Source organism: Syngnathus floridae, chromosome 4 (assembly GCF_059516105.1).
Source record: "Syngnathus floridae isolate MCC-2025c chromosome 4, RoL_Sflo_1.0, whole genome shotgun sequence".
NCBI lineage: Eukaryota > Metazoa > Chordata > Actinopteri > Syngnathiformes > Syngnathidae > Syngnathus > Syngnathus floridae.
Window position 1 is genome coordinate 16507319 of NC_142416.1, and position 24429 is coordinate 16531747.

The 24429-nt window shown below is 42.0% G+C and overlaps 1 protein-coding gene and 1 long non-coding RNA gene across 6 annotated transcripts in view; one reads left to right on the forward strand and one right to left on the reverse strand.

Moving 5' to 3' along the window:
- The window catches only part of LOC148399479 (uncharacterized), a 31601-nt gene that overhangs the window by 5262 nt on the left and 1910 nt on the right, over positions 1-24429 (forward strand). Inside the window, exons 3-6 of one of the 5 annotated variants that reach the window (XM_088374411.1) lie at positions 17340-17410; positions 19172-19364; positions 23563-23870; positions 24044-24109. In XM_088374411.1, coding sequence (XP_088230537.1) covers positions 17396-17410; positions 19172-19364; positions 23563-23831 — 477 coding nt within the window. In that variant the 5' untranslated portion in view covers positions 17340-17395 and the 3' untranslated portion in view covers positions 23832-23870; positions 24044-24109. Of the gene's footprint in view, positions 1-17339; positions 17411-19171; positions 19365-23562; positions 23871-24043; positions 24115-24429 lie in introns of all 5 variants that reach the window. The other 4 variants (XM_088374409.1, XM_088374412.1, XM_088374410.1 and 1 more) reach the window with 4 other exon arrangements.
- LOC148399480 (uncharacterized) lies at positions 10799-22253 on the reverse strand. The gene is made up of 2 exons (XR_015858116.1): positions 21675-22253; positions 10799-13527 (listed from the first exon to the last, which is right to left on the reverse strand). It is a non-coding gene; the product is annotated as an uncharacterized LOC148399480 (long non-coding RNA).

Consider the following 24429-nt stretch of genomic DNA (forward strand, 5'->3'; position numbering starts at 1 on the left):
TACCCGTCCCGGCCCAGATGGGGGCGGTATTAATCAGCCTAGCCGCTATTAAATAGCGTGTTGAGATGCTGAGCTCGTAGCTCCACGCCAGCCTGTAATGACCTGCTTGTCTGGCTGCTTTGCCCACCTGTCTGCCTCTGACAAGATGGCTTTTAGCCACTCCTCTCCGGACACCCACTTTCCTCCTTATTAGTTTTACTGCAGCAGCTTCCAAACGCTTCATTCTCTCTTCACGTGTCTTTTGTCTCCATGCACGCTTGCCAGTTTGCTGCTGCTGTCTGGCTCCCCTGCCAAGGGATGTCAGGATAACAAGCGCCCTGCAGACCACTCACATACGTGAGTAGGGAACTGAAGTTATTGTCAAGAGGGAAACTTGCAATGGCAAGATGGAAGATGATGCATTTTGATTATCTTCAGGCTTACATTCTTCTTCTGTTCCTCTTATTAGATTAATACACCTACAGTCTACGGAGTCAAGCGATGACTCTACTGGGACTTAACATGCACAGAAACAAACAGACCGTGACAGTCACACTGTTTCTCTCTCACTGTATACACACACACACACACACGATGTGGTGACTTACTGAATGGCTGGAAAGACGTTTGCCCGTCTGACCTCTATCTCAAATGAATAATTTGCAATTCATAGACAGGAGTAAAGATAAATATTTAAAGGGGAACTTGCTTTTTAATCTGCTGTACCTCTTTAAATTTACTACAGAATATAGAGACACTAGTAAATAAAAATTATGATCGCGTATACTTTGAAATATCAAAAAACGTTCACCGATGGCTGGGAATAGTTCACGTGGTAAATCTGATAACTGTCATTTGTGGTCTCTTTAAGAGCTACACCCCGTGTAAACCAGGTTTTATTGTTCTTAGGGGTGACATATTTGACAGCGATGCTTCAATTCTGGGGTTTCCACAAAGTTATGACATCAAGCCAAGTAGGAATTCCGACTTCAGGCGGCCTTGTCGGAGGTCAGACTTGGACACAAAAATCCCCCCCCCCAAAAAAATACAAAGATGCTTGGCCAGACGACTCATTCAGCACACCACCGTTGTTCGTAGCATTAGCTTGTCATCTGTTGATCTGTTTGTGTTGCTGTGTGAAAGAATTTTCGCTTGAGAAAGCACAATGGAAAGTGAGCAAATTAGTAGCAGCCTTTCTTCTTTGCCTTGATCAGCAGTGCTCAACCCAGCATCCTCATTCCCCACATTGCTCTGTGCAGCGATAAGGACTTGTAGCTAGCTTACTTAAACGCCTCCTACGCTCGTTTCTATCATACACACATGCACTCTGTGCACCATACATCACCCAGGAATCTGGCCTTTTACAGATTACATGAACTTTCCTATCTGTTTGCCTCTCCCACTTTCTCGTTCAATGTCAAATGCACACAAAGACCCACTTGATACCCAAACATTACCAATTAGCCCGTGTGCGGCTCCAACTACGTCCACATTTCAAAGTAGCGTTCCAGAGAGGGGAGGATCAGGCCGCATATAAGAAAGGAATTTGACTTGACTGTCATAGCTGATATCGGCGCACTCGTGCTTTAATTTACACCTTTGCGGCAGCTGCTGTGTGTTTTTTTTTTTTTACACTTGCCTCACAACTATATTATGCTGTATTTTTATTTTATCTAAATCAGTTGGTGCACTGGTTAGCATATCCGGCTCACATTTCTGAGTTGCAGGGTTTGATCCTGTGTAGTGCTAGCATGTTCTCTCCATGCCTGCGTTGCACAGTAGGCCGGTTAGCTGCTCCAAATTGTCCGTAGTTATTTGTCTATGTACGCTCAAAGCTATGTAACCCAGTGCTGCTAGCATAGCGATGGCTGAGGACACCGTATCCAGGACGAGCAAGGTCGTCTGCAGGTTGATTGAATGCTTGTAGGTACGGGTGACCTCGTTTGATAAAAGAGAGAGGAAGGAGGAAGAGAGGCGGGATTCTGTTCCACATTCGTCTTGCATCTTGTCCGATTTTCTAGCCAAGAAGATAAAGTGAGATGGACTTGAATGCTTCTATAAACCAACTTGGACTTCAACACCAAAGTGACAGCCAGTGAGTTTAAGAGTCTATATGGAGTTAATCTGTAAATTTGTTTTGTCTCAACTACTGTAAATCGGTTTTTTTTTTTTTTTTTTCGCTGCTCTTATTATTGTCCATTAGCACAGCCATGGTTTCCACACAGTATTAATCACGATGACAGACAAGGTTGGTGAGTCAGTTGGCGTGACCGTCCATGTGAGTCAAAGGGGCTCCTCCGAGCGAAATGTAACAGACAGGCTCCGAACCTGACGACGGCGTGCAAATGTGAAAATCACAGCGGTGCTAATCTAGAGGCCAAAGACAAAGTGTGAATGGGGAAAACCCGTAGGGCTACTTTTAGCACATTTAGGGTTGTGCCAAAAGCAAAATTTGGGGGGGAAATTGCTGCATTGTCAAAATGATCCTTGCTCAGAACAAGTGAAATGTTTGCAAAAAGTCAGCCAATGCCAAATGGTTAACAAAAAATTGTGAACCCCTGCTAGTCACTTCCACCTCCGAACTGTAGAGGGAGCCCTGGATCATACTTCAATTAAAACCAATCAAGCATTTCAGCACAAATAGGCCATACTCCTTATTTTGTTATCATTCCTTCAGGAACCTTTTTTATTCCTTTGCACATCCTCCCTCTACTCTTCCTACCTTTGCAAAAAGTCTTCTTAAACTCCCACACTCATGACCTTCGCCGCAAACCTCGCTCGGAAATCCAGTGTCGGGATCGGAGTGTCGAAATTCGAAGACAGGCTTTTGCTTCTTTTCCTAAAACTCGGCTCCAGGCAGGCTATTTAATGCTCCGCTCAGGATACATGCTTGGGTTTGGAATTTTGCCTGCTAGTTGTGGTGCCCTTATATCTATGTCTGCTGAGAAATGTGCCTATGTGAGGAGTGAGGTGTGTGCGTGAGTGTGTTTTGGCAGGGCCCACTGCATCCTCTGGGGCGAAGAGGGGGAGGGTCATCGGGGGCGCTCGGTGTAAACAGATCTTCTTGGGCATTAGCAAATCCCCCAGCTTGAGCGTACGCTCTTGACTATTCCTTCATGTTTCTCTCAAGCACACACAAACACTCCCAAGCCATTCACACATCGTTCTTATCAGTTGAGCAGAAGGTTCACCCTGGCACACAGTCCCCTTCCCCCCCGTGGGCCTCCCTCTTGCATCCAGGAAGTGGCTAAAACCAATCTTGAGTTTCCCCCTGCCTGGCTTTGAAGCTGTCAGGTGGAAAAAAAAAATACACCACGCTATCCGCCACCCTGGTCCAAATGTCTCCACGCTCTTCAGAGAAAAACAAATAGCAGGTCACGAGGACACGAGAACCTCTGCATAGAAACTGAAAGATTCAGGCTAGTAGGTAAAGGTGTCATTTATCAGTTTGGGAGCCAAACAAGGCAGCGACTGAATCGGCGTTATGCTTTTCAGCACTACCCCCCCCCCAACACATAAACACTCATCCGCTTTCGCTCAGCTGGTGCGAAGACTCCGAGCTGTCAGATTGTTTTACCGTGTATACTTAATATTCCGCTCGTGCCGCTCACGTGGAAATTTTTTCTAAATTGGGCTGCACAGACTCGTAAAAAGGAGAGTAGGCATATCAGAGAGATTGTTGTCAATCATGGGAGGTGGCAAGAAGAAAAAACGCTTTTGAATACGATTAAGCAGCTTGTTCGGCACTTTGAGGGTATAATTGGTGTTCATTGTAGCAAATTATAGGCTGCATCAGTTCAAGTTGCAAGTAGTGGCTTAATTATTTTTTTTTTGCTTCTGTGCTGATGCTAAAATGTCACATGACTTGAGGTAGGCTCACACTTTGGTTCCGCTCAGATGATCTTTGCTGTTGTAAAAAATGTCACTTCCGGTCAGTTGAGATGAATTTGAACGCTCGAGTCTCATGTTGTCTTTTCTGTAGCGGGGAATTATAACATGCAACATGGATTGCAGTGCAAGAATGTCACACATTAAGAAGTACAAGAGGATCTTCAGAATTATCCTCTTCCCATGTGATTCAATCACAAAAAGACGCTTTGTCTTCTTACGACCAAATCCCTGTTTGTCTAACAATCAGCTGACTGCTTCCTGACCCTTTTTTTTTTTTGAGCCAAGACACAAGTTTTACATTAGAAAGATCTCACAGACCACCAGCTAACAAGATTGTCAGAAAAACAGAGTGTATTTGTTTTTTACATAATGATGATGTCATTTTTATTTATCGGCCACAATGGTGTCAAACTGAAGGCCCGGGGGTCAGATCTGGGTCACCATGTCATTTTATATGGCCCGCGAAAACAAGTCATGTTACTCGCATGATCCTTGCTAAAATTTACATGTGCAATAAAAATGATGTAGAGATTTTGCAAAAAATATTTTGTTTCGAACAATAATTGAAGAAAATATCATTTCTGATTTCAAAACTAGTAATCCATCCATTGTTGTGTGTATATATTAATATGAGAGGATTAAACATTTATTTAGTGTCACTGTCATAACGGCCCTCTGAGGGAAGCCAAAATGGCCGACGATAAAAAGTCTGGTATACGCAGACTCTGCAAAAGTCCTTCAAAACCTTTCACTCTACAGCGCTCTCTTGTTTTCGTGTTCTGGCACAACCCCCCCCCCCCCCCCCCTCCCCCCTGGTGTGTGTTTACTAAGTTTCAGGAAGGCTCACTTTGCCAGCAGCGCTGAAACAATAGTGGATGATTTTCTGGTTGGTGCGCTGCGAAGGCTTTTGCCTGCAAATAACTTGAGGGAAACTCCTGACTTGCCACCTAATGCTTCTCCTCCTTCTTCTCCTCCTCTTCACCCCCCCCCCCTTCTGATGACTCAGAGAAATGTGCTTGGCTTCTCTCCCGCTGCCAAAACACAAAGCGCTGTCTGATGAAAACAGAGTGAAATCGACAGTAGATTCCTTCTCAAGAACGGCTGGCATGAGACTTTTAAGCACTCTCATGTGTTTAAAAGGTGAAAAAGAGTGAAGGATGTTAAGGTGAAAAATCCAAAATGACTTCATATTTATTGTAAGGCCAGAACTCAATTCGGTGATAAGTTTGGATTGATGCCAGGGCGAATATTTTATTTTTGCAAAATAATAGACTCATTTCAGATGTTGCTCAATACCTGGGACATTTTTCTTAACTCTCTTGTAAAAATTGGTTCCTACACTGTCAATATTACTTCATTCCATTTTTCTTCTTTGTCTTTTCAGGAATATTTTCCCATAACATTTTGCTTGTACAAATATTTTGGCTTTTAGAGTGTTTTTTCTTGTTTGTCATGGAAGTTCAAATGACCTTGAGTGACCTCTGACTGCCTTCCTTGACCTGGAATCGTCCTCTCTCTCGCTCGGTACTTCCCAAATGATGAGCTCGAGGAGCTTGCTTTCTCACCACCCCCAAAAATCATTATTTGATCTTTCTTCCCGAATGTGTGTGTGTGATCTTGTGTTTGGTCTCTCTTTAGCTTTCCATCATAATCCACTTGAATATTCTCTTTCTTTCTTTATTCATCACTAACATCTGCTTGCCAGAAATCTCACAACAACACACCCTCTGAACGCATCATATTTATCTTTGTGAATAAGAAATACGGCCTCACCCCAACCCTCCAAAACACAACCCGAAAAAAACAATATCGCGTTCGAACACACTGCACACAGATGTAAAGATGTGGCCGTCACAGAGCAGCTGTTTTTCTTGGCACAATTTTGCTATGTATTCAATTTTCAAGTTGGCTACGTACAATAGCATCTCAAAAGTGAGTGTCCCTCAGGGCTCTTAGTTTGGCCCCGCATAGTTTCTTCTTTTACTTTGTTCTGCGCTCTCAAATATCTTTGTCCTGATCAAATCGCTCATCGCCATACTCGTGTTAAGAGTCGGAGCGTGCAGCCAACACACACACACACACACACACACAACACAGAGCTGATCAAATGTCTTGTGAAATACTTGTGATAAATTTGTTTGGGGAAGTGATGCACTAGAAAAGAAAGAGCAAGCCACTCTTGGCACAGTTGAAATGTGTGTTCATGACAAAGACAATATTATCACTTATCTATTTATTTTTCTCAGGGATTGAATGTACTCTTGCACACAAGAGTGAGCCGACTACTTGTGGCACTACAGTTGAAGGAGTATGTTGTATTAAAAACTTGTAGTGTAATTAAGTACAAACATTATTTGAAGAATGGAAGAGTGGAATTTAATTATAAACCATGTTTGCTGTCATTATTTAGCCAACTGTTGAGGGATGGATAACCTGTTCACACCATGCAGTAAATCTCCATACAGGAAATAACTGTGAGACTGTTTAGGTGCTGCTGTTTTGGTTAGCAGCAAGGGGCTCAACCACTTCTCCTCATTATCATCATGAGTTAACACAACCATGTTGGTCCTGTCGCAGCTCGAAATCCCAGAGTTAGCTCAGAAGCAGACTAAGTGGTGTAAGTGTGTGTCATATACGTGGGCAGGCTTGTGTGTGTGCTTGTGTCTGTGTGTGGGTCTGTGTGCATGTGTGTGTAGGCTTCTTACAAAAGTAGAGCGACATCTTGTTTGAAGCTTGCCACAGAGACTGATATCAAACACTGCCGCAACGCTTTGCCTCTTAGCCCTGACTCACACAGACACACACATGCACACACACAAAGCCATAGCACACAATAATTTTTTTTTTATAATCTTTATGGAACCTTAAATACGCCAGTTTTAAGTTCTTTAAACAGGTTGGCAGGGAGACAAGTGTTTTTGCACTGCATGGTGGCTACTGGTGAAAAATAAATAAATTGTGGATTTAGATGGACCGGAGAGTCACCAGCGAGGTCCTGGAGATTATATGATGACACTTACTGCGGCTCTGATAGGAAGTACGGAAGATGCCAAAGCTAAAAATGTATCAGGGGATTTCCTATGTGACTCAAACAGCCATCTTGTTGCTCGCATTACAGTGGAAATGAGTTTTTACATGCACAGCAAGAGAATAATCTTCAAAAAAGTGCCATCAAATTATTATTGTGAAGTTACTATTGGCCTGGTCAAGATGAAATTTGAATTTTTACAACCTCCAGCGTCACATATGAAAAGATCGAGGTACATTTGTGTGTTGGCCACAGTTGACAGAGTTTTTTTTACTTTTTTTCTGACAGTTTCCCTCCTGAGGCGTGTTTCCTACCTCCTCGAGCTCTCATTTTTGCCTTTTCTAAAGCAAATATTCTGAATAATAGATTTGCACAACAGGCTACTTTTCCAATCAAATCTGCTCCATATTTGGTAGAGCAACAGAGGGATTATTTCCATAATATTCATCACTAACCGCCAAAATTCAAATCAAGTCCACTCGTATCTGTGAAAAAGCCTGCTAAATTCCCAAGTTTATAATTACTACCTGGAAATACAATACAGTCTATAATTGTCCAGTTTATTGAGCTCTGGTCGTATTTGAATTGAGGCTTTTTATTGTACAAATGAAATGAAGCCCCCCCTCCCCGGGAAAAAAAAGGATTCGTCTAACAACAAGATTGACGTTTATTACTATCATTTCAACTTTCCCATGCGACAAACCTTCATTGCGCATTGCTACTTGAATGCTGATTTTTCTCGCCTCATGAACCGTTTGTCATAATGATACACACTATAAACTATAAGAGAGGAAACAAATCCACACGCCATAAAATGACTTTGGGAATAGATCCGCCGTATGGTTGCCTTTTCTGGCACTTAAACCCAATGACTGATGTTGCTCGTGAAAACAAGTCAGTCAAATGCATAAATTCCTGTCGTGAGGATGCTGGGAAGAAGGCCAGGCGGGGATTGTAACCATGTGTTATGTGGGATGAAAAAAGGATGGCAAGTGGTGCTTTGTATAAGGAAGGATGTCTTATTAGGCATAAGTGGATTTTTTTTCTTTTTTTTTTCTTTTTAATATGCTTATTCTCGCACGTCTTGGCCATGGTGTGAAAACTTGATGACGGTTCTTCCGTTTGGTGACTTCTGTGTGCTTCCTGCTGATGAGTAAATGTAGTTTTTGATAGTAAATATTTTTGGAATGGAGTTTTTTGTTTAAACGTGATTTATGGTTCTCTTGGTATGGTTTAAACACACATTTTAAAATGTGTAAAGATTAGAAGTTAGTTGGAAAACTGACAATAAAGCATTTGTGACGCCAGTCCTGGAACTTTTCTGACACGCCTCATATAATTACAAATAGAATTGACGGATGTCTAGTTTTGATTTGAGAAGTCTAGATCTTGGTAACGAAAAAAATATCTCAGTTATTAAAAGTCCAGATATTTTTCCCTCCTTTTAGTGATGATTGCAGGAAGAAATATGAAGTCGACGCACATGATTTGTTTTATCTGGCCACATAAAATGATGTTCCATAAAAAGTTCCTCTCACATCACGTCGACGCGAATTATTACGACCTTGCAAATAGCGGCGAGTAAAAACACTAAACTGCTCGGCGTGTGTGAAAATGCAGCGAAGGAAAGACCCGACCCGCCCGCCACCTGTTGCGTGTCGAAGCAAATAGCCGCGACCTCGCACTTGACTGTCACTCGGGTGTGAACGAAGCCTCCGCTCCCAAATGACCTTCTGCCAAGTGCCCCCTTCACTCCTCCACTTGTCATGGATGTTTCAAAACCATCTGACCTGGATGTGCTAGCGGCTGCCTATTTTGGGACAAGGATGGCAAAACCGTCTGCTCCACGCAATGACCATTGGGAGGGGGGAGGGAGAGTTACATTAAAAGTTCTTTTGAGAATTTTTTTTTTTTTTTAGATCATGCAAAGACACATTGAAGTCGGCAAGCTGTTTCCAATGTACTGGAGCAGTGAGCAGGCATACCTTTTTGAAGATGAACTCTCGATGGGTGAATTATGTGTTTTGGCCCAGGGGAGTTGGACGGGGGGGGCTGCCAAACAGGTTGAGCGATCCCGCATGCCACACACAGCGAGTGAGTCGACTGTTTGACTGAAACAACGCCCGCGTTCGCCCGAGGTGCACGATGATTCAGATCGAGCCAAACGAACGGAAACACCAGCAGCTCACGCGGTGACTCGCGTGACCTTTTAGCCGGGCTCAACTTTTATCATACGTGTTCATTGTAGGCAGGGGTGTGACGTCACATCTCCGAGGCTGGGACGGTATTTGTAGTCGTCCCCCCCGTCACTGGACGCTCCAGATGATTGCAAAATCTCAAAATAAGCGCTGCCAATCTTATTCGTCAGGAAAGGACACTTGAGCCTGTGCTGCATGATTGAATTCCAACTTGTTGAGCCATTTTCAAACAGGTACATTGTCTTTGTTAGGTGCAGTTAATCACTTGGTGGGAGTGGGATTCCGAGGAATGTTGTGGTTCGCCAAAACTGCTTCAGGAGCAAAAACACTCACCACAGATTCTTGAGACATGACGAAGAGTATTCGCAGCACATAGCAGAGAACAGATGCAATTAAAAGATGGCCTCTTTTTTTTTTTTGGTACACTAGTGTTCCCTCACACCGCCAACCGTCTCAATCATCACTTTGCATCGTGACAAATTTTCAAAACACTGTTCTACATGGCAATTGAGAACATTTTCTTGGAGAACTGGAGGAGGTAAAATGCGTGACTGAGTTTCACGAATTGGAGAAATCTATTTTTAGATTTTTTTTTTTTATTGGCATATTTATCGGTGGTATCATGTGAGTCTACTTATAGTACTTTGCACAACGTCCAGTATTTGTTGTTGTTCTTCTCGCTTTCTTCTTCACTTGACAGCCCTTAATGAGGTTGCACCTTCTTTTTGGAGTGTCAAAAAATAACAACTTTTCCTAAAAAATAGCTTTCATAGAATAGATAATAAATCAAGGAAACAAATTAGTGAATTACACTTAAAGTGGCAAAGTTGGTGATTTATGCTGATTTTCTCAACTCAAGAGCCAAATTTCCAACAGATGCTTGAGAAAATGATGGATATATTAAACACTGCAAATTTTAAGATATGCGGGATGGCCCTTCACACCATTGAATCGTTTCTAGTTGCCAGAATAATCGGCCTTGGCTTCTTTTCATAACAAATGAATGCCATGTGTTGTCCATCAATGATTGTTAGAATAACATCACGTCTGACGCGCTATTACCCAAAGTAACTTTATGCTTTGGCGGTAACTTATTAATGCGGAAATACTGCTTATTTTATGGAGATGATTTTGACAGGACAACGCGGAAGCACATTGGGAAAACATTGCAAGAAGGCACAGCTGTGGAAAAAAGAGGGTGTGTGGATTGTCCCCAGTGTAGAAATCCGAGGGAAAAATTTGCTTTAAGCACTTAATGTTCAAATTGAGTCAAAATCCTTTTTTTTTTCTCTCCTTTATTGTTTGGTTTTGAAGACAATCTAATACGGGGTACTGTTTTGAACCATTTGGCACTTGTTTTTACTTTTTCAGTTGTAAAGAGAATTTATCTTTTTTTTTTAATACCAGCCATTAAAACCGGATACTTTTTATATCCTCTCTGTATTTGTTCTATGGTGCAGATCCATTTCAAAGTTATACTTTCTCGTTGGCTCTTGCGATTCAATTCATGTGGGAATTAGCAAATCACTTTTGTCCAAGCAAAAACTTTTTTGTCCTGAATTGTGTAACAGAAATAGAAAACCACAAACAACAGCATAGCAAAAACATCCTTATAATTTTCATTTGTGCTGGTATGTTATTCTCGAGTTGGCAGTAAAATAATACAAATAAATCAAAAATAACCACAAATAGACATTAGAGGTCTCGTTTACCGATTTCTTTATTTAAAGATTGCGACACATGAAGAATTCAACGAACACGTGTAGGACATTTTACAAGCCTTTTCACGTTAGCACTTTTCTCTCTCGCTCTCTCACTCTCTCCCATTTTTTTCATTCTCTCATTGATTGAGTCCATCATTAGCCACAGTCACATACAGTATAGGGCGGCCATTGAAAGCTTTTTCTAGTTGCTTTTGTACACAGCCACGAGCAGCGCTCATCAAGACAATCAACCCTTTTGAAGTTAACTGCTCATGAACCCGCCGACCTTAGGTCAGTCTAATTTCAAATGATCCGTTTGGGACTCATCCACGCCGCCTCAGGCCATCGCCACTCTGTGATGGCACCATGTGATGTCGGCATGGTCGGACGCGGACGCACGCATAAACAGATCATAAATTTTCCTAGCTTGTTCTAGCTTAGTAATCAAATTCAAAGAGGGTTCAGAGGAAATATGAACTTTTATAACCCTCAAATCCAAATTTTTTTGCTTCCTGCTGGCCTGCTTTTCATTTAACTGCCTTTTTTTTTTTTCTAAATGACCTTGCCCTTACCTCTCAGAGCGCTTTGATTTATTAGCCTACCTATGTGTGCTTTAATGAGACATCAAATTAGAGGAATTTTTTGTAGCATATTTAAAATGAGACACACAAGCTAAAGTTAAGCAGAATTCAGTTTTGGATGAATTTGTATGAACTTCAATTTTTTTAATAAATAAATAAAGATCGGTGAGCCAATTACAGAGCCATTGATTGATTGATTGATTAATTATTTTTTTTATTTGTTTTATTTTTTCCATTCATTCATTCATTGTACTATATGTACATATTTGCATTTAGCGCTGCTCAGATGGTTCCGTCTCTTTATGCGATTCGATAATTTGATTATGATAACATTAGCAAAAAAAAAAAATTACAAGTCATCAATCTCGTCTCTGTAATGATCTATAAGCGCTTCCTCCGCCCTAACCTGCGGTGTCTGTCCTCAGGCTACGCAACCTATTTATTGACAACATGCCACAGCGGTTGGATGTTTTAGAAGCGGGGGATTTTTTTTGAAGAAGCCACGAGACGCAGCGTGGCGAAAAACCTCATGACTGCCCACGGACATGGCGGGAGGGGCCCGTTCGGCCTCGTTGTGGGACGCTTTTGTCTGATAAGGAGTCACGCACCACGCCCGATTTAAGTCATGTGCTTCTCATTGCACGGCCACACAAGACAGCCAGGATGTGTCTGGCTTTTTTTTTTTTCTGCGAGCTGATCCTTTATTTCCCAGAAATGCTATTTCACGTTTGTCTCCTCCTGCCTCTAATGTGCATCCAAGCGGCCGCCACGCGCCGCTACGTAGATGTGCTATGCATGTTGAGTGGGTGTGTCCATTCCCGGGTCGAGGCGTTTTACTGCAAGGAGGGAAACTTTTTGCCGCCTCCCGGGGACACTTCCTCCACACCCACGCCACATTCTCATGTATTCTCTGGACGCCATCGCCAGATCTGAGATTAATATAGATACATGCCCAAACACATGAAAACATTTGGATGGCCCATTTGAGTGTCGTTATCGCTCATGAACAGATGTCAATGATGATCAAAATTTGATTAAATATTTCAAGAATCCTCCATTATCCCGCCTCGACTCGAACGCCGGATGCTTCGATGTATCTTGTCCGCGTGAGATCATGGAAACGGACGAAGCTGCACTCACACGATAAATGAAAACGACAGCAAATATTCCGTCAAGATCTCAAACTTGAAGACGCGCACCACTTTCGATATCGCCGACAGCCTCATTGAAAATTGCCACGTCGTGAAAAATCCCAATAGGTCATCCCCAATTTTTCATTCAAATCAGCATAGGTCAGTGAAATTTAGAAGGAATTAAATGCAATGTGTGAAAATTTATGCATCAGCTCCATCGGAGTGTCAGGCAGTCTCCAAAACAACAGTTTTGGACCTCCGAAAGGAAAAACAGCCCTCGTGTCTCGTCAAACATCACTCCTGGAAAAATCCCATTATTTTGTTCGACTGTTCTAATAGAGAGAGCAGGCTTGAGAAGCATCGAAACCACACAGACATGATGACACATTTAGAAGTCTGACAGTCTGGATACAAATCAATTTTGGGACTGTGGGTTATCACGCCACGAGGAACAAAAATATGGAGTTCGTGGGATAATTACCACTGCTGGTCCACTATCTTATTCTTTTAATGGACACCAGGATACACTCTTGTGTGACCATTAAGAACGTTAAAATGTCACATCAAACCTTCAGACTGCCGAGGGAGCAGCTGCCGGGTCTCTGACCTTAAACTAGCTCCGAGAAACTGAACTCCAGCACTCATCATCACATGTATAGAAATGTTCAGGTCTCACCGAGTGGTCACCCAGCTCCACTTTTTTTTTACTCAACAATTCAAGAGTGTGACGGTGCATTCTGTTACACACAATCTAATCGTGTCCCGGCATGCCTGCAAAACTGCGCCGATGTAGTAAGTGTGTCTGTTTTAGTATTGGAAGCCTGGCTTGTAACTCACACACAAATCTCCCTCCGGCTAGGGAGAGAGGGAACTGGAGATCTCCAAAGGTCTCAGCGGAGTGTTGCTTGGCAGGTCAGCTGGAGGCGTCCTCATAGTTGGAAGTTTCAGCATTGTGCCATCACGGTCTGATTGTTGACACACAAACACACACACTCCATTCCGCTTCATTAGCAGCTTTGGATTGGAGACAAAAATTAGCATGAGAGAAGATGGAGTTAGAAGAGCATTATGGACTTTGCATAGTTAATCAACACATTGCTCATTATTGCTTTTTGCTGAATATTCAAGATGAACCTAAATTGTATAAGGGTAATTCATTTGAACTTAGTCTAAACTTGTTAGCGCAATCTTTGCACACTTACTGTCATATGTTCACTTTGACTTCAAATACATTTTTTGTTATTAATAATTCCTCTCAGCGAGCCTTTAGCATTCGTGTGGGGGCTTGAACACCTCAGCATGCCGTGTTGTCCATCTGAGCTGCCTGACGAGCAGAGTTGGTTTAGTGTAACAGTCGTATGGCGACGAGGTCAGGGGTCAAGCGTGCGGTGGGCATGCATGCGGAGGAAGCTTGACAAGGAAATTAATGACGTGCAGTAATTTACATTTATTTTATTCCACCGAGCAGATGGGGCAAAGTAGTCGATGGCAATAACATCACTAAACTGATTGTAAATAATTAAGCCTTATCAGTGGCATTAAACAGCACTCAAGTTTACATTTGCAAAGTTCAGCAAAATATTGTCTGACTGACTTAAAAAAAAAAATCTCAAGTCAGGGCACTCGTATCTCAAAACACCCCTCCGAGCTTCCCTTTTTGAATAGAGCAACTAAAATAATTCCAATAGTCTTACGATTATTAAAATGCGCTTATATATGAGGAAATACGGTAGCTACTCAAACTTAAGCCAAGATATGATTTAAAAATAAAACATGATACCAAATAAAGTATGAGGTTAAATGGGGGTACTTTTGGATGAAGCACAGTGTCCCTACTTTTACTTGCGAGTGACTTTCAGCTACGTCTTTCCCTCACTTGGACCGGCACACGCTCACAACGCTTTTGTGAGCCATATACAGTAAAAGAAAGGAGAACGTGCGGGAGGGGGGAGCGGGGGGGTCTCGGCACCACTCGGCTCCAGCTCCGCTTCCACTGGTGACCCCGCCGGTGTAAATCTCACATTTGAAGAGCCTTAGAGTGAAGTCACTATTTAATAAGGACTCGTTCAGATCGTGGCTGGCAAGTTGTGGCTGTCTAACTATTGTGAAGCTACGCTGAAACAAAAACCTTGGCTGTACATTTGCTTTGCAAAAAACAAGTCCATTTTTTTTTTATTTTTGCACTCCTACTCATTAAGCTTGCCTCATATTCACACCCACTTCGAAGCCACAGCAAAAAAGCAACACTACGAGACAGATGACTGTGAATTACAATTAATGGCCGTAATGTATAATCCAGACAAAACCAGCAAGTGGGTAGTTTTTAGTTTAACTGACTTAAAATGACAAAGAAATCTCAGTGCATGTTTTTTATTTAAGAAAATAGATCCAAACATTGATCGAATTTTGTACTCACAAATAAATTCTGACCTAATAATCAATTTATTTCACTGTTAAATCATAAAAAAATGAAAACATATCAAGGTAATACAAATTGGTTGAGCTTTAGCATTTTTATGATTTAGCAGCTTTTATGTACTTACACTAATAACTATCCCCGTGTACTGCCCTGGAAAAAGTCATTTAATCAGAAAAAAAAATGATGATGGCCCAATACTTTTGCACAATATTATATTCTTTAGAGGGTAGTTTTGCACAGGTCAGATTGCAACCAATGAGGCAGGTGTTTAAGATTTATCTCATCGTGCTGCCATAAACAGTGCCAGATTAACCAATTTAAACTAACACCAACTAACGTTTTTTTTTTTTTTTAAATAACAGCCTTGTCACAAATGGTGGTCTGAAAATGAAGAATTGCAATTATTCTTGTTGCCACGGCAACCCTAAATTGCCTACTTTTGCGGTCGCTTACAATGTTAGACCAACGAGGACATCGTTCTTCTGTTAGCACACTTCATTTGATTAATGTGAAAACAATCCTCTATTTGGCAAAAGACACCTGATTACAACTTTTAGGTACGATATAAAATGTCACATATCACATTTAATCTTGCAAATATATCTGCAAAAGTCTCTTTTAAAAAAACAAGTAATTTTTACTGGCTGTCCCTTACTCGTTCTGTACCAAAATTAAATCTGAACTTCCAGCAGCCAAGTGCAAACTCGAGCGTCTCCGTAAATCAAGCGCTTATTTTGGCATTGTGAGTGGCTGCCGCTTGCGTTCAAGGTGTACGGTTACCAACGCTGGATGTAACGGATACACAGCCGGCTGCAAAAGACACACGCATGGCCGAACGTTGCATCATTTCACTTCCAAAGCACGTCATGGATAACTTATTTTGAAACCATTCACTTTCAATCAGTTAAAGAACGAGAAGTTCCAACCCTGAACTCCAGAGCCAAACATTGAGCCCCGGCGGTGGCCATGAGGCTCTGCTCCATCCCTGATTAGCTGCAAATCCTCACCAGTTCTTCTTATTCTCAACCGCACCATGCTCCTGCCTCTTCTTTTTTTTTTTTTTTTCCTTCCTAACACAAACCAAAGCCGCCCCTGAGTTTGCATGTGGAGCAAAATGGCCACCTTTTCATGACAGCAAAGAGGTGGGAAGAATAAAAGACTCGGAGCTTGCTTTGGGTTTGTTTGGTGAGCTTTGGCAGCCTCTTTGGCAAATCCGCTCGCTGCCAAAGCAAACACCCACTTTCTTTTTTTTTTTTTCTCTCTCACTACACACACACACATACATAGAGGCGCGCACACACTCCCCGTGGCGTTACACAACACACAAGTGTGCAGTTGATCCTTTCGACAGCGTTTGGCCACGCTGTGCCAACGCGCACGCTTGACCCCGAACGGGCGGAAAACAGCGAGAAACTAAAGTGGCTCAGCGGATGCTTGGCAGAACTTTGCTGGAATACGTTCACACAATGCAAATACGGATCATATGAAGCAAAGAGCAGCCGATGGAACCTCAACTAGTGCAGAAAGACGCAATAGCATTCCATATAGGTCGATGTGTAAACAGGGTCCGGTGGAAAGATCCTGGAATTGATGTCGAGAGTCATGTGACGTGTGTGTGCGGGGACTTTCAGTTTGCCGCGGGGCCCGTTACGAGGCTGTTTACACTAGCAACAACGTGTCAACAGCACTTTTTCAAAGGTCACATGCATGCAACTGGCTGCCTTCCATTTAAATTGTTGTATAGATTTGACGCTTTACGATTATAATTTACGCAGTCCTTGTTAAAATACACATTGCTGTTTTTGGGTTAGGGCAGTTCAATTCAATACAAAAAAAAATGTTTGCCATGAGTCTTTCGAGTTACGAGCATCACCACGGTACTAATTGAACTCATATCTCAAGGCAGTTGTTTGTTCCGAGCTTGCAGAAATCTTATTTGCAGCCTGCTGAAATATTTTTAATTGTTTATGAGGGCCATACGATGGCGGCAAAGCACTATACGTTTGTTTCAAGAGAAGCTTCTCAATTCACTTCAACGTGGTTCCTTGGAAACAACTAAGAAGCCGCAAACTGGCAGCAAAGCACTACTTTTGTATAAATGACACTCCACAACATAATTGCAAGGCACTAAAATACCAGAAGATGATGGCAAAGTATTTGTCTTATCGAAGCTACTTTATAGCATAATTCCTGAGCACCAAGATTAGCACAATCTTTTTTGGTGAGGGTGGGATTTCAAATCTGTCCAGACATACTAATCAAATTTCCATAATATATTATCCCGTCGAAACGGGTCATGTAGCACATTTAAGCATATATTTCTTTATTTAGAATTGAAAAAAATGAATCGTGCTAACCAGCACCAGGTTTGCTTGTCATGAATAAAATTTTAATATCTCTATCACAGATTATCATAAAGGCAAATCGAAGAGGCGGATGGGGCAAGAGTAGGTCAGAGAGTTCATGCCGGTTCTCAAGGTAAGGCGCTATCCACTTTTTTTTTCCCTCACCTTCTCGCCTTTGTCTACATTATTTGCGCTGCATTCAAGCTCTACCTCCAGTGTTGCATGGCTGTCAACGTACGGCCGATAACAATGTGAAGCTTGGTTAAACAGAGGCTCGTGGGTGTGTCTTGTTCACCTGTTCACTCGGCCATTCTGGACTTATTTTGCTGATGCAGACTTTTGAAAAAATTAATACAGCAAAAGAACATAATGATGATCATTTTCTATCGAGACATTATTATCATTATTATTATTGCTGTTATTATTATTTTTGTTGTTATTATTATTATTATCATTATTATTATTATTTCAGTTTTTGTTCAGTATTACAGCTGTTTTATAAGTACGCTCGAGAGTTAAATTTGAGTTCCAACGAGGCATTTACACTGCAAATAACTTTTTTTTTTATTTAGTCTGACTGTCTCCGCGACCGCACTCAGGTAGGGAAATGTTAGCGGTACCCGAGCAAGCAGCTCTCTCTCGGATTTTAAGAAATAATAAGTTTGTTTTCTGTTTCCTGAGGAGAACGAGGGGGAGAGTCATGTGACAGTCGTTTTGAAAAAGGAGGATAGAAACGCTTTTATGTTCCGATGATTAGAAGCGTGACGCCTCGAGGAACCTCAAAGAAGAGAGTTAGAATGATGCCTGTGTGACGGGGAGGGCACCACAATTGATACTTTTAGTCACTTCCTAGTTTTGGGGGAGTGATGTCAATGGAGGGGGTGTGCTTGATGCCCGTGGGGGAAACACGCAGTCAGTCCTGTGATAGCCGTATGAGATCCCACATGCTACGATGAGTTATTCCTTCCTCCCTTCTCCATCGCCATGTGGTTCATGGCCTTGAGTCATCGTCCACACTTTCCTTCACTCACCCCCCCCCTCCATGTGTCTGTCTGTCCAACTGTCTTGCTCGCAAATCCTCTATACTCTGAAGCAGAAAGATTTAAAAAAAAAAATTCAAATTGTGATTTGATATGAAATTCTTTTTTTAAGGTCATCTTTTAACAAAAATTTGAGTTGGAACAATAAATATATTAATCAATGGTCAAATACAGGCTAAAATAAAGGCAAAATAACCATTATTTATTTTAAATGTTAAGTTGTTAAATTGCTGAGCACTTGGACTTGCAGTCTTTTAAGTGTTCATAAAGACAACTTAACAAAATGCCATTAAACAACTGTGGCATGAGCAGAAGTCAATAGATCATAAATCAAATTATAAATATTAATGCAAAATGGTGAACACTGAGCAGTTTGTTCCCCAAGCCCAAGCAAAGGTCATTCCAGTGAAGGAGACTCAACAGAATAGTTTCTAATGACTCATTGGCCAACATTGACAAACCACCACAGCAACCCAAACCACACCCAGGCATGGATCCCAAATGCTCCATGGGCCTGTCCTGTTCCCTCTAAAACGAAGCCGACACATGCAAAGGGGGGGGGGGGGTTATTGATCCTGCTATTCTCAATAAAGTTCACAGACTGATACTGAAAAGAATACAGGTGAGCACCTGGATATTGAGTCTTAAGCATAAAAATGGTTCTTGTCCCATATACAACAATGTAATCCCAAACTACCTGATTAAAATAATAAATAAAAACACCTCAACGTAACCCAAATTGTTGGTTTCGATTGTCCATCGACTGAGTCGTTGGCGTTCAACCCAAGATTTTTCGAAATCAAACAGCGTCTGACGTCTTTCCATCTCGGTTGCCATTTTGTGTCTGTATACAGCTGCTGTCCTGCCAGCGCGCTGCCAGCACGTTCATCTGCTGCCTGTCAAGCCGTCTCCATGTTTATGACTCCGAGCACTCCCATCGGTCTCCCTCCCGTCGCAACCCACTTGTACCGTTTCGCTCTACCTGCCTAAATCATCAGGCGTCCTCCGTCATGCTTCCCGCTAAGCGAACATTGCAATTGTTTGAAGGTGAGATGCTTTTTTTTTTTTTTACGTGCAAAACCACCAACACACTCCCATGGACTTGTTAACATTTGCAGCTCGCTCATCAGCTTCAGCAAACAAACGTCCGGATCAGGTTGTTGACGGCGGTTTTTGTGGAGCATTGCAAGAGCAATAAGGATTTTTAGGGGCATTATGACTGGGTTAATAAAACACAGCTGCCCCTAAAAGTCCCTCACTTTTCTTGCTGCCTTTTCACTCCCTCCCTCCCTAACGTAACATCTTCTCGGGGGTTTATTAGCATCTCCAGCGATGTATTTTTATGAGGGACGGGGGTTGACTGAGTTCATTCCAGAGAAAAGTTCAACAAAGCTTCTATCACCGTCGTTGTCTAAACGCAGAGATGCGATCGGCGAGCAAAACTCGAGGTAGAAAACAAGCAGGGGGGGCTATTTTAAGTAAGTCGACTCGCCTGCTTACAAATAGTGTGAGAATATGAGACAGGGAAGGAAAATGAAGATGTTAGCAGACTAGCCAGTGATGAGGCCACTCTGATCGTTGAAGGGCCATTGGCAAGGGGGGAGCAGCTGACACTGTTTCATATCATTTTATATCTTTATGATATTAATCAGTCACCCGGTGGTCCTGTTACATCTTGAGACCTGGCTCTCATTCCTTTAGCGACCTGCGCCGCTCTGCTGCAGCTTATAAGGAGAACGCTTAGCAGCTCCCAAAGATTTTATTGGAGACTCGTTCCTGCTAAGATGATTTGAAATATTAATCTTTTTAAGTTTTCCGTATGATCCTCTATCTTGCTGGTGGCAGTCCAAATTAGAAGTTGGTATTTAAAAATGAAAGGTTTCAGTGCACTCGTTGAAATGATATCAATTTTAAGTGTATGCAATTGTTGTCATACGTCAGAAAAGTCGAAATCTGGTTTATCTTTATATAATGATGATGAAGCAGTTATGATAAATATATTTGATGTTGTTGAGAATGAATGAATGAAGACTTTTTCATGACTTTTCCTTAGTCTGCTGGGAAAAGTCACATGATTCTACAGTGAGGCATGTGTTATCCATTTTGGAAATCAAATAGGGTTCCTCTTGTCCCATAAACTGTGATGACAGATCACTTATTATTCTTTTTGAAAAGCAAATTAAATCTTTATAAGGCACTCATTGAAAGATGTTGAAACCGCATCAAAGATGACACATTTTTATTTTAAACTTTCAACTTAATGGTTATTTTTTATGGTTATACTGATATTATAGAGGTCGTCTAAACTAAATATATAATTTTTTCCCCACTTTTTATTTACAGTATGTAAACAAATTCGACTTCAGCGAATGCCTTACCTACGTGTCACTTGCAGCACAGAGATGCCACCGCGACCCTTCTCCCTCCTCTATTAATTGCATAAAGCATCTAGTGTCAGGATGCTAAATTCATTAGGGAAATATGTACGGCACGTCAGGGTCAGGACGGATATAGAAGCAGGCCTCCATAACAACTTGTTCTCCACCTGTTCAATGTAACGGAGCTTTGCTAGATTGGGTCTGTTTGGCACAATTTTCACAACTTTGGGGATGGAAAGCGAGCACCCGCAGTTTGTCGATGAAACGTGCGTATGATGTTAAGATAATATAGCGGAAGGTAAATGATAGGCGGCTACTTTTCTCGGGATGATTCGTTCTTGATGGTTTAATTTCAGAACTGAATTACAACTAGGAGTTGTGCAACCTCTAACTTTTTTTTTTTTAACCTTTCACAAGACTATATGAAAAAAGTTCATTAATTGTCTTAATTGAAAAGCGAAATTACATTTAGTTTTCTTTCCAATTGCACACTTATCTTTCTAAACTCTTTTACTTTTCCAGCTGGCATGTTTCTTATGCGGTCTTAAACTTGTTGCTCAAGTGAGCCAGAAACTGGGACTTTGTAGGCCAGTTGAATAAATGGAAGACTCACCTTGCCCGCAAAGACCCAGCTTCTAACACACACATAGACACACACCATCAGCAACTTCACAGAGGAGACTGTCCTGCTTACTTATTCCTATTAGTACTCGCACAAATAAAATTAGGACTCCCCATAATCTTCAAACACAATTTCTCAAATGTTTTCATCTTGGGACCAAAATGTACTAAAATATATAATGATATACTGTAAAAAAACATTTTTTTTTAAAAACATCACACACACACACACAAAAATACACTGGATGCTTGATTATTACTGAAATAACTAAAGCTGCTTTTGCTGACCCATTAAAATGACCCAGAACCCATTTTTGGACCACGAGCCACACTTTGAGCTAGGCTTAGTGATACCTACCGAGTCAAGGTGATGCTGTCGGTCGGTCTGCAGGTAGGTTGGTGTCACGTCCATGCAGCAGCATCCACATTAGGCTCATAGAGGAAAGGGGGGGGGGGGGGGGGGGGGCTGCAGCAGCCACTGTCTGTCTGGTAGCCTGGCTCTCTGCAGGAGAGTTCAAACTTCCCCGTTCGTCCACATTATCCTTTAAGAAGGGTGGGTGGGCGAATCTTCTTGTGCAACAGCCCCGGACAGTCCACCCCCGACCCCCCCACCCACCCACAACCGCCCCTGCCTTCAGCGGCAGCACAACCACCCCTCCTTGCGCATGATCGTCTCCTCAAACACATGCAACAGTGTCCTCCCAAAAAAACGAGAAAGCCCCCCCCCCTCCCTCAGGGAGAGATCCCGGGTGGGTGCGCACGCCAGCCAAAGCACCGTGTCAGGGGGAGCCAAGCCGGCAGGAGGCAGACGGAGGAAGCCCCTCCTCCCCGTGTGGCTTGAAGACTGGGAGTGAGCGGGATATTCCCAAACAGCTGGAAAAGGAGGAGCTGCCCGGCCCTCCCCAAAAAGAGTGTCAACCTTTCTCCTCTCCAGTTGTGCGTCTTTTGAGGGGGGGGGGGGGGGGGGGACTATTCCAAATCAATCAGCAAGAGAAGGAAATGTCTATGCGTTCAGTTGCTGCGTAGCTCTCGGCAAGGTGTTCCTTCCACCGCGTTGTGACTGTCAAGGCACCAGTAAAGGTTTCATCCCTGTCGGGTTCATCTCGCCCTCGTTCCCTCCCCTGTACCAAATTGTGGCGGATGCAGGGCGACCTCTTGTGGCCAAGTGTTGTCATTGCACAGCTGTCAAAAAAGCTGGACGTTTTGAGTGGTCACGTGTAGTTTGCTGTCACTCAGCCTAAAGTTAGCAACAAAGATGCGTTTTTGATTGTTTTTGTTTTTAACGATTATAATGTTTAAATGTTAGCAACTTTATTCTCGCTGCTATGCTGTCATTCAGGACGGGCCAAAAAATAGGTCCAGCGGTGCCATTATTTTACTTTAGTTTATTAGGCGCTCTTGGATTGAAATAGTGACCGGAAGTGATGCGCACGCTCATAAACGAGCTTGACGCGAAGCAACAAGTGTTAACGACAGAAACAAACAATCGGGTGGTATTTAGTAAATGAAATGACATTATTCGCAAGTTCTGGAACCAATTGGACGCATGTTCTTCAACGTATCGACCACCGCGTTCAGATTTGTTCTGTGTCGGTGAGGTTTTTTGTTTTTTTTATTCCTTCGACACATATAGGCGCACTCATGTTCATCAGCTTTAGCTCGAAAAGTGAATTCTCCAATTATTTGAGCTTACTCATTTCATCATGCACCATTACTTTTGGAGATGCATCAACAGTGCAGCTCAATAAACGGCATGATTTAGCTCGATAGATTTTTTTACAGCATTAATTATATTGGTGATTTTTTTTGTTCAATAATGGTGAATTTTGTTCTTTTTTAAAAATATTGTTTTTATTTTCTTGATTTATCTTATTAACGTGTATTTAACAATATTGCACTTCGCGCTAGTCGTACCTTATTGCATTTGCATGCAACATAACAGCTAAATCCTGCTTCACCATGTGTTCTTGAACTCTGACCTCCACTAATTGGCCTGAATCTGCTAATGTGAGAATCCTACTGGGTTTACTATATTCCATTAGCATTTATTTAATTTGTTGAAGACATAAAACATTTGGTCATATATAGACAAGATGTATAATTTTAAAATTGATAATTGCATCCCAGAGTTACAAACAATATAGTTAAATCGAGGACACAAGTAGTCAATTGTTCATTGCTGCATTTTTTTTTCTTTTTTTTTTTGCGAAAGGTCGTTCTTCATTGTCATGTGTGCTTCATCACAGTGGTGAAGGCCAGGGGAGAGGTGGCTGTGCAGGGTGCCCGGCTGCAAGCAGCCCCCTCAATGGTCTCTCCCACCATCAAGGCGTTGGTGGATGCGGTGTGGGCGGTGTGGAGCATTGGGGCCTCCATCTATGACTACATCCATACCAATGCCATGGAGGAGCGCGTACACGCCCTGGAGAAGGTCATCAGCGTCCACCAGTTTGCCATCGGGCTACTGTTGGCGGCCATGTTGGTGCTCTTCACTTACATCTTCGTCAAGAAGGTTTGAGAGTCAAGCAGACTGAGGGGATTCAAATTGTGTAAAAAGGTGAAATTGTAATAATCTCACGTTTGGCAGCAAATAAGATGCTGAGTAGATTGATTCTTCATTGGATATTGCTTAAATATTTTATTACTGCTACAGATACATAACTTGCTAAATCTATCTTTTCAAAAGGGATAGGTATTGAAATACATTGTTGCCATTTTGTCTGTCCTAAGGAGCGTTGCGTCTTAGCTGCTGCTGTATGATGTGGCGTGATGTGACAAAAGTCAAGATCTGGAAATGTACGGTAATTTTGATCAGTTTACCGGTAGAGGAGGAAATCACTATCATTGAAGCCATCCTTGTTACGATTTCATTAATCATATACTATATGTAATATATATAATCGTACTTTGACTTACAAGGCTTTAATTTGACACATCCTGAAGATGCTAACAGAGGCAATAAAGTGTTTACACTGTAAATGGTTTTTAAGATGCTCAAAAGTTTATGTATATGTACAGGATGTCTTTTAATAGTTTTAGAAAAAAACTAAAACATTAAGTCAGAATACTGTTCCTCATTAGGAGGCATTTCAGTTTTCTTTTTTTTTTTTAGCTTT